Source organism: Anolis sagrei, chromosome 6, assembly GCF_037176765.1.
Source record: "Anolis sagrei isolate rAnoSag1 chromosome 6, rAnoSag1.mat, whole genome shotgun sequence".
NCBI lineage: Eukaryota > Metazoa > Chordata > Lepidosauria > Squamata > Dactyloidae > Anolis > Anolis sagrei.
In genome coordinates this window covers 57,898,523-57,911,656 of record NC_090026.1, presented here as the reverse complement: position 1 = coordinate 57,911,656, position 13,134 = coordinate 57,898,523, and the positions used below count along the sequence as shown (strand labels likewise).

The following is a 13,134-nucleotide window of genomic DNA, read 5'->3' as shown; positions in this document are numbered from 1 at the left end:
ATGAAGTACTAACATCCAGGTTGACTTTCTTTGTGAATTTAGCTTGGCAAGTATCAAGAGCAAGACCTTCTTGATGGTGACCAACAAATGCCATTCCAACTGAAATACATATGCTTCTGTTAATTTAGGCTTTTAAGCAAGTTTTGAAGTCTAAATTATTTCCAGTTTCTCTTAACAAAGATATCATAGCACTGCTGGTTCAAATAATGCTGAAATGGTTTTTAAAGCAATTAAACGCATAATGGTTTAATGCTGGGCTGCTACTGTCTGTAATTGAATTATGCTATTGCTTTATTTCTTTTTGCACCTGTACATTTTGTTTTATGATAGTATATTATACATATTGATTCTATGAGTTTAGTTTCTCAAAGCCAGGTGGGGTAGATTCTAGTATCAATACAATTTGCTGAGAGATTCATTTTTATGTTTTGAAACAGCACAATGCTAGGAGAGTTTTTTTTAACAGCATATTGATGATATGTTTGATATCCCACCTGTTAATTATTCTTCTATGGACAATTTTCAATATTATGATTCTTTCTGCACAGTCCTTAAGGAACTCAGACATTTTTTGCTTTAATGTTGATTTCATTTCATGCTTTGCTATAGCCTTCAGGTGATCCCATGATGCTTTGCATCGTTTCTCTATTTGACAAAGGTTGTCCCGAAGCTGTTCAAAGTCAACCTGAAAAATGACAGTAGAACAGAGAATGGTTAAAATGACACATATTCAGGCATAAATTACAGTCTAAGAAAGCAGGAAAACAAAATAGAGATGAGCTTCATATGCTAACTGATGATCAACTTTATTCTTTTAAAAGGTCCAACATGTTTTCATCCTTTATAAGAAAATGGGCTAAAAAGTAACTAAGAATGCATCTGTATTTCCACACAAATTTTGTAACTTAGTTTGCAAAAGAAGGCTAATAGGCCCTCAGCTGTATTTTACTGGGGCTAAATAAACAGGCTACTTGTAGTTGTGAGCTATGCATCAACTTCAGTGTACAAAGAATACTAAGCAAATATATCAGAGTAGAAATAGAAAGAATATTTGGAAATATTCAAAAATAGTTGAAAAATATGCTTTTTGAGTGTAAAGAAATCCAGGAAAATAATCCAAACTGACAAAAATCTTCAGTTTTTACCTTACACAGACTAATTGTGGTTGTGTAAATATTTATTTATTATTATTTCGTACATTTGTATCCCGTCCTTCTCACCCCCTCCCGGGGGGGGGGGGGGGGGAAGGAGGACACTCAGGGCAGCTTCACAATTAGCAATCATTAGATACCCAAACAAGATCATAATTTACATTTAAAACAATTGATAAAATATCACATATAAATACATCCAATTAAAATTACGCAACTTCAAATCATAATTGAGGTCAGTCCATTGTCAGTCCAATAAATCATTCTCATTGTCAACACTGTTTCTGTTGCTTGAATGCTTGGTCCTACAACCAAGTTTTAAGTTTTTTTTCCCCCTAAAGGGTAGGAGGGAGGGGGTAGATCTGATTTCATTATGTAGAGTGTTCCACAGAAACTACCGAAAAAGCCCAATCTCTCATCCCCATCAGCCACACTTGCGAGGATGGTGGGATTGAGCGCAGGGCCTCTCCCGATGATCTTAATCTCCGAGGTGGGTTGTAGAGGGAGATACGTTTGGACAAGTAAGCTGGGCTGGAACCATTTAGGGCTTTATAGGCCAAGACCAGCACTTTGAATTGTGCTTGGTAGAAAATTGGCAGCCAGTGGACTTAACGTAACAGGAGGGTGGTATGCTCCCTGTACGCAGCATTGGTGAGCAATCAGGCTGCTAACCAATGGACTAGTTGAAGCTTTCAAACAGTCCTCTAAGGCAGCCCCACGTAGAGCGTGTTGGGTAATCTAAATGGGATGTATCAAGAGCGTGGACCACCATGGCCAAGTCAGACTTCCCAAGGTATGGGCACAGTTGGCGCGCAAGTTTTAATTGTGCAAAAGCTCCCTTAGCCACCACCGAGACCTGGGGTTCCAGGCTCAGAGATGATTCTAGAATCACTCCCAAGCTGTGAACCTGTGCCCTCAAGGGGAGTGTAATCCCATCCAACACAGGTTGTAACCCTTTGCCCTGTTCGGCCTTTCGACTGACAAGGAGGACTTCTGTCTTGTCTGGATTCAATTTCAATTTGTTCACCCTCATTCAGTCTACCAAACACTGGTTCAGGACCTGAACAGCCTCCTTAGTTACAGATGGGAAGGAGTGACAGATTTTTTTGAATAGATTTTTATTACCTATAAAAAGGGGGAAAAATGCTATTTTACATAGAAAGTGGGGGAACATTGGATAGATAGTAAAGTGGGAAACAAAGAGAGAGGAAGGAAAGGAAAAGGAGAAAAAAGAGAAAAAAAAGTCTCATTGACTTCCATTCTGTGCCGCTGCATTTCTCATTTTTCTACTTTGTAAATTCAAATATCCATATATATTTGTAAAAAATGTGGTAAAACATAATTAAATAGTATGTTTATAATCCTTTTTCCTTTTCATATTCCTCAGCAAGTCAGTCCTTTTAATTGGGCTTCCCGAGCTATTCTTAAAAAAATAATAATAATTTATTCATGTCTCAAATTTCTCTCAATTTACTTAACCAAACACCAATCTCTGGTATCTTATCCAACTTCCAAAGTTTCACACAGGAAGGAGTGACAGATTTGAACATCATCTGTGTACAGGTGACATCGTATTCTGAAACTCCAGATGATCTCTCCCAAAGGCTTCATGTAGATGTGGGACCCACAAGACAATGGTTGCGGGGCTGAACAGGTGTCTCCCACCTTCTGGGAATGACCTTCCAGGAAGGATCGGAGCCACTGCAGAACAGTACCTCCGATACCCATAGCTGCGAGGCGTCCCAGAAGGATACCATGGTCAACGGTATTGAAGGCTGCTGAAAGGTTCCTGGTGCAGATCATCTATTGAGGTGACCAAGGCTGTTTCAGTTCCATGTCCCAGCCTAAAGCCAGACTGAATCTAAATAATCAGTGTCTTCCAAGGACCCCTGGAGTTGCGAGGCCACCACACTTTCCATGAATTTGCCCAAATAGGAGAGATTGGAAACTGGCCGAAAGTTGATGAATTGAGTGAGGTCCAGTGATAGTTTCTTCCAGAGCGGTTTTATAACAGCTTCTTTTAAGCTGGCTGGAAATTTGCCTTCCTGTAAGGAGGCACTGACCATCACCTTTACCCACTCTGCTAAAACCTTTACCAGCCAGGATGGGCAAGAGTCTAGGATGCATGTGGCTTCATGGGTAGGAAGGATTGTTTTGTAATATCTTCTACATTCTTTGTCAGAATTTCCAATTTTTAATATCTGAGTTGGCCAGGAATGAGGAGACAGAAATTTGAACATTATCATTGAACATTGTCCTGTGTTTTCTAATGTATTATTTATTTATTTTGAACTTTTATATCCCGTTCTTCTCTACCTCTGTGGAGGACTCAGAACAGCTAATAACAGCAAAAATCCAATGCTACACAAATTTTGTATTGATTTATCAATAAAAGCCCTTCCCCTCTGGCCATCAGTAAGAGAAGGTGAGATCAGAGGTATTATAAACAACCTGAAGACCAATAAAACCCCAGGAGAAGATTACTTACCAGCTGAGCTATTTAAAACACATCTAGACTGGTGGGCCCCCCTGTTAGCAGGCTTATTTACACACATAAATAACATCTGTCAGGTTCCAGTTGGATGGAAGATGGCAATAGTTGTCCCTGTTTACAAAAAAGGGAACAAAAAAGACCCTGGTTCCTACAGGCCAATTAGCCTAATTGATATTGTGGCCAAGATATATGCCAGATATCTCTTGAACAGAGTTGAATGTTGGGAAAAAGAAAAACATATCCTCGCCGAAGAACAGGCTGGCTTTAGACAGAGTAGATCAACTATTGACAATTGCTTTGTTTTAAATCATACAATTGCAAAATATGTCAGCAGAGGGAACAACTGTATGCTGCCTTTATAGATCTTAGTGCAGCATTTGATACTGTAAATAGAGAGACGTTATGGAAGAAACTAACGGATCTCAATATGGAAGCCAGACTGCTGGCACTAATCAAGGCACTTTACACAAGCACCTACCTGAAAGTGCGACTTGGGATGCAAGGAGCCATGACAAACAGTATAGAAACATACAAAGGGGTCAGACAAGGGTGTATATTAGCACCACTGTTATTCAGCTTATATGTAAATGATCTCTCCGAACAGTTGAAGGACCCAGAGGTACACATGCCTAAGCTGTGCAATACACATTTCAACATCCTTCTATATGCCGACGATATGATTTTACTATCATATTCGCAAGTTGGGCTACGTAGACTGCCGAGAAGGTTTAATTCATATTGTCATAACAACGCTCTAACTATTAATAAATCAAAGTAAAAAACAATGGTATTTGGCAAACGACGTAACAGACACAGATGGTTCCTGGATGATGAACCAATAGAACAAGTTTGCACTTTCACATATCTGGGAATTGTTTTTTCTGAGACCGGCTCTTGGCTACCACACCATCAAAAAAGCTCAGTTAGGGCAAGAGTACGTGCAAACCAACTACTTAAACTGACAAATCACAACCAACCAGGATCCTTAGACCCACTTCTCAAAGTATATAAAGCAAAGATTACTCCCATGCTCTTGTGCGGAGCTGAAGTTTGGGGTCTAAACCAGGTACCATTATTAGAGCAATCACAATTACAGCACCTGCGAAGTTTCCTAGGAGTGGACAGGATGACCCCAGCTGCCGCAGTAAGAGTGGAACTGGGAGTACACACAGTGGATGGCTTATCCAAAATCAGGGCCTACAACTACTGGGCAAAACTGATGGCCATGGAAAATGATAGACTCCCAAAACTGTGCCTGTTAGAGCAGATAGAAAATCAACATCAGACCTCTTGGTTAGTTCTCCTGACAAAATACATTAGGAGCTGTGGACTTCTGACTCGGTATCCGAATCTCTTAGAAGAGTTAGACCCAAAAATAGTTGCTCAATGAGTATTGGATATAGAAGGCCAAAAAGACATCGCTACCCTCAGTAAAGCTGGCTCACTGAAATGGTTAGGCCGCTTTAAACATACCTTCCAAACAGCTCGATATCTAAAAACAGAAATGCCTAAACACCTTAGGAGGGTATTTACCAGAGCTCGTTTTGAATAGCTGGATACAATTGACAAGCACGGAAGGTTTAATCAAGTCCCATACAACGAACGATTTTGTATTTGTGGAGCACCAGAGGTGGAGGATATCACACATATATTGTTCAACTGTGAGCTGTATAAGAAAGAGAGAGACCATTGCCTTGGACCATACATTATTCAAAAAACACACTGGGACCCATATATTAAAACCTCATTTTTGTTGGCCGGCCAGAACCCTAAAATAACACACAAAACAGCCCTTTTTCTATTCAAAGCAACACAGCTGAGAACTGCACACTTGGAATTGATTGGGGTAAGCTGTGGAGGTGACGCAGACATTTGACCTGAACGAGATCTTGTTGACAGCTTGTTTATTTTAACTTCTTTTATACCGAGGGTTGTATGTTGTATGTATGACTATGTATGACTATGTGTTAATTGTGTTATGTGTTAAATGTTTTGATACGGCCAATAGGCCAATCAATAAAACGTATCTATCAATGCTACACAATAATTAACATTTCAAAAACAACATACATTATAAATAAGTTTATAAAATGCATATAAAAGACAGTTCGCCAAGTTAAAAACATCATCCAACTCAATCCAAATATTGTGGTCCACTGATGAGGTGAGAAGTTGAGTTTTAATTATGGTTTTGGGGGGGGGGGGCACAACAACATATCGCATAAAACCAAAATAAAAATTGGAGCACCCGGTGGCGCAGTGGGTTAAACCGCTGAGCTTGCTGACTGAATGGTCACCAGTTCGAATCCAGCAATCGGGGTGAGTTCCCGCTGTTAGCTCCAGCTTCTGCTAACCGATTCTGATTGCTAAAGGATGCCAGATCAATGGGCAAGATACTCTCTGGCCATGGAGCAGTCTGACTGGGAGGGGCCTGTGGCTGGGTATACTGGGGTTCTCCTATATTCATCTCTAGCCCATCATGACTTGAACTGTTTCCAGCACCTGATGTATTCTGCAATGCGATATCAAGCTGCAAACTCCCTCCCAACGGTGCTTGCCTTGTATTAGTAAAGGTACTCTCTGTGACATCCTCATTGGGGGCTCCAAAGGGTGTCCCAAGGCTGTTTTCACCTGTGATCTGCATGAGGTCATTGATGATGGCTTGTTTATCAACGGATCCTGCTGAAGCAACTTGTTGGGCATTTGGGAAAAGCTGAGACAACTGGCTGTTCTGTAGATCATCCAGAATTTCTTCCAACTTATCTAGCTCACTGCCAGGCTGTTTGATTGCCTCAAACCACATTTCTTCTTTCTCTGTCTTCATAGCTACTGGCTTTGTGCTGCTTGAAAGTAAGGTTGCTTACCTGTAACCATGTTTCTTCAAGTGGTCAACTGTGAAATTCACACCTGTGGTATTTCCTGCATCCACGCAGCTGATTCGGATCCTTATCGAAAAGCTTTTGCCAAATTAGGGACTCTAGCCCTGCCCATCCACTCCAGTAATAAAGCCAGGCAGCGGGGCTTGAGGCCTTAGTTCTGTACCATGAAAGACAGTTGGAGATAGAAGGCATGACGGAGTGCGGGGAGGATGGGTAAGCAACCTTACTTTCTTCAGCGTGGTCACTGTGAAATCCACACCTGTGGTATATTAGCGAGCAGTCCCATGAATGGTGGGAGTCATGCTAGTGCAGAAAAAAAGAATTGCTCTCCCAAAAACCACATGTTTTTTGGTGGCCAAGTCCAGTTTGTAATGGGAGACCAAATGGCCACCCAACAAATGTTATCGAGTGGCATACTGTGCAAAAATGCCATAGAGGCTGCCACTGCTCGAGTGAAATGAGCAAGGATCTGAACAGCCATCTGATATGCTAGCCGGATAGCTGTGACTATCCAGACTGCCAATCTCTGGGTAGAAACCAGAAGGTCTACAGAGTCCTATGGTACTTGACAAAATGTCTTAGTGACTTCCGTAATGGAGCTAGGCAGTGGACACAAAAGACAAGAGCTCTCCTCATATCAAGGAAGTGTAAAGATTGCTCCAGAGGAGTAGAGGGGTTTGGAAATAAGGTTGGAAGGACAATGTCCTGAGACATATGAAACTGTGATGCTGCCTTAGGTAAGAAAGAAATATCTGTGCAGAGCACGACCTTATCCTTATGAAATTTCAGGTAAGGACTATCGACTCGAAGAGCCATAAGCTCGCTATCACGATGAGCAGAAGTAATAGCCGCTAAAATGCTGTTTTCCATGATAGATGGGACATGTCAGAATTGGCCATTGGCTCAAATGGTGGTTTTGTAAGGGCAGAAAGAACAACCTCCAGCCTCCAAGAGGGGGCCACAGGCCGTACTTGCACCCAGAAGTTTCTAAAGCCTTGCAGAAACCTCTTTACAAGAGGATTGGCAAAAGGAGAGGGAAGGGAATGCACTCTTCTAAACAAAGATATAGCTGCCAGATAGATCTTCAGGAATGATAATGAGAGCCCTGAATCTGACAGGGAAATCAAAAAAATCAAGGAGGAGGGAAGTGGGAGCAGACAGAGGCTGAACCCCATGTTTTTGAGAAAAAAATGCAAAAATGATGTCACTTACAAATGTAAGAACATTTGGTCCTTCACTGAGAGCTTGAAGTGCATTGAGGGAACTGTTGGTATAACTATGGTTATTTCCTATGCTGCTGCAAACTCCAACAGGTGAATGCAAGCTTCCTGCAGGGAAAAACTGATTGGGTAGGATCCAAGGACTGCCTGCCACTCCAGGACTGATGTGATGCCTTGGGGAAAGCATAGAGTTTGGCTGACCTGGTGTCATTCCAGGGATGCTTTGAGAGGGACTATTCATTTTTAGTGCAGAGTTACTACCCTGAGGAGTGGATGCTTGTATACTTGACACATGGTTCTTTCCGCCTGAACCACCAAACCTGCTTGCTGGCATGCCCATTTGTTCCTTTGGGCAATTTATGGAAAAATTCATATTGCTACTCATGGTCATATCCTGACCTGGATTCCCACTCCACATGGTCTGATGGGCAGGGCTGCTGGAGCTAATAGGGTTCAATTGCTTTCTCATTGCTTGTCCAGTTAGCTCATTCCACAGACATTTTGTTCCCTGTGAAGCATATGCAGGGATAGTACAAGCTGAGGTTCACGAGTAGTCTGATTATGGATAAGCTTGCGCTTCGTTTGGGCAGCAACCATAGTGCCATCAGACAAAGTAAACCAATAGACAGGACTGAATGCCAGTCCCTGCCTCAGCACATCCTGATGATGCTTCCTGGCATAAGACAAATCTCCGTCCTGCTGTGCATAGAATCTCTGAATGCACCTCCTTACAACACCTTCCCAACCAGACTTCATAGCTACTTTATTTGTCGTGTCAGGGCAACCAGTCAATTGTATTACATTTCTAACAGAACAAAACAAACAAACACACAAAACTCAAAATTTGCAAGTTTGGTAGTTGATTCCAGTTCCAGGGCAGTGTCCAGTGATTTATCTTGCCTTGCAGATCCTGATGAGTACTAAATGTCTCTGATGACAGCAGTGGCCTTTCCTTCATTGGAACTCTTCTTGCCATGCAAATCAAGCAATACTGCAAATCTTCACCTTCTTCCTTGATGGACTTTGGTTGAGAAACAGCAAAGCCCTGCATAGTTTCGTATTTCTGATGTCCTTCCTGGTTGTCATGGTCTTCTTCTTCAGAATCAGTTAAAGGCTTTGCCAATATCCGGCAATTAAAGGTATGGCTGTTACGCCAAGGAGCTTCACCAGACCAAGGTCCCCCATTCACTAAAGATTTGGGCAGCAGGTTTCTGACAAATTCAATGTGGTCCACTACATGCAGGATGTATACATTTGTCTTCATCAGCTCTTCTTGGTTGTACCTTAAGTACTGTGTCACATTCTTCGACACAAACACAACATAACCTTCCAGATTCATTATGAAGAAGAACCCATCAAGGGCCTCAAGCATCATTGGCCCAAGTGCATCCTTATCAATAACACTCTGACCTGTAGGTGACACATCAGATTTCTGCACTTCATCTTCATTGGCTGCTGTAGCTTTTTCTTGTTCTTTTATTTGACGAATCTGCTTCACAGTTTCTTTCAAAATTGCACATTTGTCAAGTTTGAAGTTAAAGTTGTCAATATCATTAAAAATAGCAAAAATCAGTTCTGCAAGCTCTTCTATGTACATTTCTCAGTGCTTCTCTTAGGACTGGGTCCAAGTTGATCAGGACATTCCTTGCGTTTCCTTGACTCTGCATGGGCTGGGTCAGAGGAATTTTCACCAATCCCACTAATCTTAAACACATATCAGCAACAACAGGCAAATTGGTACTACAGGTTGTATTTTTGAAAGCTTCAGTATTCAGATACATTTCAAGCCAAGGCCAGTCCTGCCTTCGCCTCCTCTCCCCTTCGCTTTTGCATGAAGAAGAAGCTGGAGCTGCCGAGGAGCCACAATGGCACAATAGTACTGTTAACAAGTTAGATCAGAATAACAGATACAATAATTATTTCCTTTTAAAAGGCCTCATCCCAAACTTTGATTTGAGACAGTAAAGAAGTTGCTAGGATTACCATTTGAGCCAAAGAAAAGCTGGGTGAAATGGGGCTCAATTTGTGATACAGGATAATGTTCATGAACATGGAGCTAAGTGGATGTCAACTTTACCAAAAATAAATATTATAATTGTTTTCCCGGATATCTGTATACTTCCTCCTGAATATACAAATTGCATGTATCTGAAGTTATCTTTAGAACTTTGAAAGCTTTATGTCTTCAAGTTAAGCTCAATGTGAAGGCAGCCAATACATTCCTTAATAATGTAAACAGGTTCAGGACTCTCATGTTCATTAACCATAAAAGGTGCTTAAACAGAAGAACTTTACAGGCTAGTTTATGTTGTTAAAACAAAGGAGCTCAGTAGGATTTTTATGCAAACTTGGTGGGAACAGGAAATCTATCACTTGCTTTGGTGTCGTCATTATAAAAGATCAAAGAACACAGATTTGAAGATTTGAACACGGTTTTGAAACACATTAAGACCATTTTCTATAAACAAGTGGTAATGGGCAAATCCAGAAATCTCTTTCTGTAGAAAAGGAACTGATAAGAACATAGTAATGTAATAATGCTACTTACAGAGATTGATGCTATTCATTTATGAAATGAAGTAGTTATGATTTGGGGTCAGGAAGATAAAGGAAACCATATGGACAATTTAGGAAGATCAAAACATTTTATTTGACACATTTACGGTTATTCAGAAAAAATAGCAATATGATAATGTATTGTTTTTTAAAAAAGCTTCAACATAAATGTATCAGTGCTACTAACAAATGAAAGGAAGATGCATATTTACTATATGAGGCCATTAATCTTTTATAACGTCACAACCTCTGAGGATGCCTGCCACAGAAGCAGATGAAATGTCAGGAGAGAATGCTTCTAGAACATGACCATATAGCCCAAAAAACCTACAACAACCCAATCTTTTGTAACAATATCAAGTGAAGGGTGCAATACACTACAAAATTTTATTATGGTCACTGACCAGCAAAAAGCAGGGCACAAGTGCCCTGGGAAGGGAAACACAGCTGCCCAGTGAAGTAGTTATTAAAAAACAGATTAGCCAAAAGTCCAAGATCTGCACAGAGAAACTCAAAATTTACACATATCCATGCAGAGACACACATAACTTTGGTAGAAATGCTGGTTCTGTGGTATTAATTCTACAGGTGCTCTACAGGTCTCACTGAATTATGTGTGCCATACTTTTGAGTAGACATATATGGAGACTGGTATATTATTCCTGACCCATTTTGTGTTGTCCTAAAATGTACACTGAAGCACTTAGCAAATTTACTACCATTTTCCCCCTTTTATTTTATAAAGGTCTGTTTCACTTGCCAGTCTGATGATGAGATTTTTCCTACTTTATTTTAAAATACAGTCCATTTCTTGGCCTGAAAGGAAACAGTAAATAATGTGCAAATAGGAAATCCCTTCAAACCTCTGACTCATCTTGAAAATGAGGACATAGTTGCTCACTTGTATATGTGCTTAAGGACAACATCTGGCCAGTACTGGTATAGATGCTTTTCAAGCTACATCTCACTGTGAAAGATCTGATTGCTGCCTAAACTTGGAGCTAATAAAAAGATTGGGGATTTATATAAATAGCATCCCAATGTTTCTGTTTATTTGTTATTGTTTTAAATTGCCAAGACTTCAAGGAATAGTCCCTTCTTTTGACTTTTCAGGGGCATAATTTCTTATGTACCATTAACCTGCTAGGGAGGTGATGGTGGGAAAATATTGGGAGGCTGGTTAGAATGGCAGTGAAGGAAAACTTGGAATGAAACATTTTGGTGCTTCCCTGTGATGGTGAGACTAGCAAACAAATTTATTTATTTATCTTTTATTTGTCGTGTCAGAGCAACCAGTCCATTATATTACATTTCTAACAGAACAAAGCAAACAAACAGAAAAATACAAAACTTGTGAGTTTGGTAGTTGGTTAAATGTCCTTTGACCAGTATCTGGCCACTTGGAGTGCTTCCGGTGTTGCTGCAAGAAGGTCCTCCATTGTGCATGTAGCAGGGCTCAGGTTGCATTGCAGCAGGTGGTCAGTGGTTTGCTCTTCTCCACACTCGCATGTTGAGGATTCCACTTTGTAGCCCCATTTCTGAAGGTTGGCTCTGCATCTCGTGGTGCCAGAGCGCAGTCTGTTCAGTGCCTTCCAAGTCGCCCAGTCTTCTGTGTGCCCAGGAGGGAGTCTCTCATTTGGTATCAGCCATTGGTTGAGGTGCTGGGTTTGAGCCTGCCACTTTTGGACTCTCGCTTGCTGAGGTGTTCCAGCAAGTGTCTCTGTAGATCTTAGAAAACTATGTCTAGATTTAAGTCGTTGACGTGCTGGCTGATACCCAAACAGGGGATGAGCTGGAGATGTCTCTGCCTTGGTCCTTTCACTATTGGCTGCTACTTCCCGGCGGATGTCAGGTGGTGCAATACCGGCTAAGCAGTGTAATTTCTCCAGTGGTGTAGGGCGCAGGCACTCCGTGATAATGCGGCATGTCTCATTAAGAGCCACATCCACTGTTTTAGTGTGGTGAGATGTGTTCCACACTGGGCATGCATACTCAGCAGCAGAGTAGCACAGTGCAAGGGCACATGTCTTCACTGTATCTGGCTGTGATCCCCAGGTTGTGCCAGTCAGCTTTCGCATGATATTGTTTCTGGCACCCACCTTTTGCTTGATGTTCAGGCAGTGATTCTTGTAGGTAAGAGCACGGTCCAGAGTGACTCCCAGGTATTTGGGTGCGCTGCAATGCTCCAGTGGGATTCCTTCCCAGGTGATCTTCAGAGCTCGGGATGCTTCTCCGTTCTTGAGATGGAAGGCACATGTCTGTGTTTTAGATGGGTTAGGGATCAGCTGGTTTTCCCTGTAGTAGGCAGTAAGAGCACCTAGAGCTTTGGAGAGCTTCTGTTCTACTGTCTCAAAGCTCCCTGCTAGGGCAGTAATGGCACGATCATCAGCATAGATGAAACTCTCTGTCCCTTCTGGCAGTGGGTGGTCATTTGTGTAGATGTTGAACATGGATGGAGCAAGCACGCTCCCCTGAGGCAGGCCGTTCTTCTGTTTCCGCCATCTGCTTCTCTGGCCCTGGAACTCAACAAAAAAGCTCCTGTTTTGTAGCAGGTTTCCTATGAAGCGGGTGAGGTGGTAGTCCTTTGTGATATTATACATTTTTCTCAGGAGGAGGCGGTGGTTCACAGTATCATAGGCTGCTGACAGGTCTATGAAGACAGCTCCTGTGATCTGCTGCCTTTCAAAGCCATCTTCTATGTGCTGAGTCAGGTTCAGCACTTGCGATGTGCAGCTTTTGCCTTTCCTGAAGCCAGCTTGCTGTGGAATCAGACATGGGTCTATTTTTCCCATAATTCTATGCAAAATAAGTCTCTCCAGAACTTTGACAAATTC

The 13,134-nt window shown here is 41.6% G+C and overlaps 1 protein-coding gene and 1 pseudogene across 10 annotated transcripts in view; both read right to left on the bottom strand.

Annotated features, from left to right (window-relative positions):
* The window catches only part of FHOD3 (formin homology 2 domain containing 3), a 496,353-nt gene that overhangs the window by 61,085 nt on the left and 422,134 nt on the right, over positions 1-13,134 (bottom strand). For all 10 annotated transcript variants that reach the window (XM_060781410.2, XM_060781412.2, XM_060781413.2 and 7 more), the window contains one exon: positions 495-685. In XM_060781410.2, coding sequence (XP_060637393.2) covers positions 495-685 — 191 coding nt within the window. The remainder of the gene's footprint in view (positions 1-494; positions 686-13,134) is intronic.
* On the bottom strand, positions 7,609-9,454 carry LOC132762179 (nuclear receptor coactivator 2 pseudogene; annotated as a pseudogene).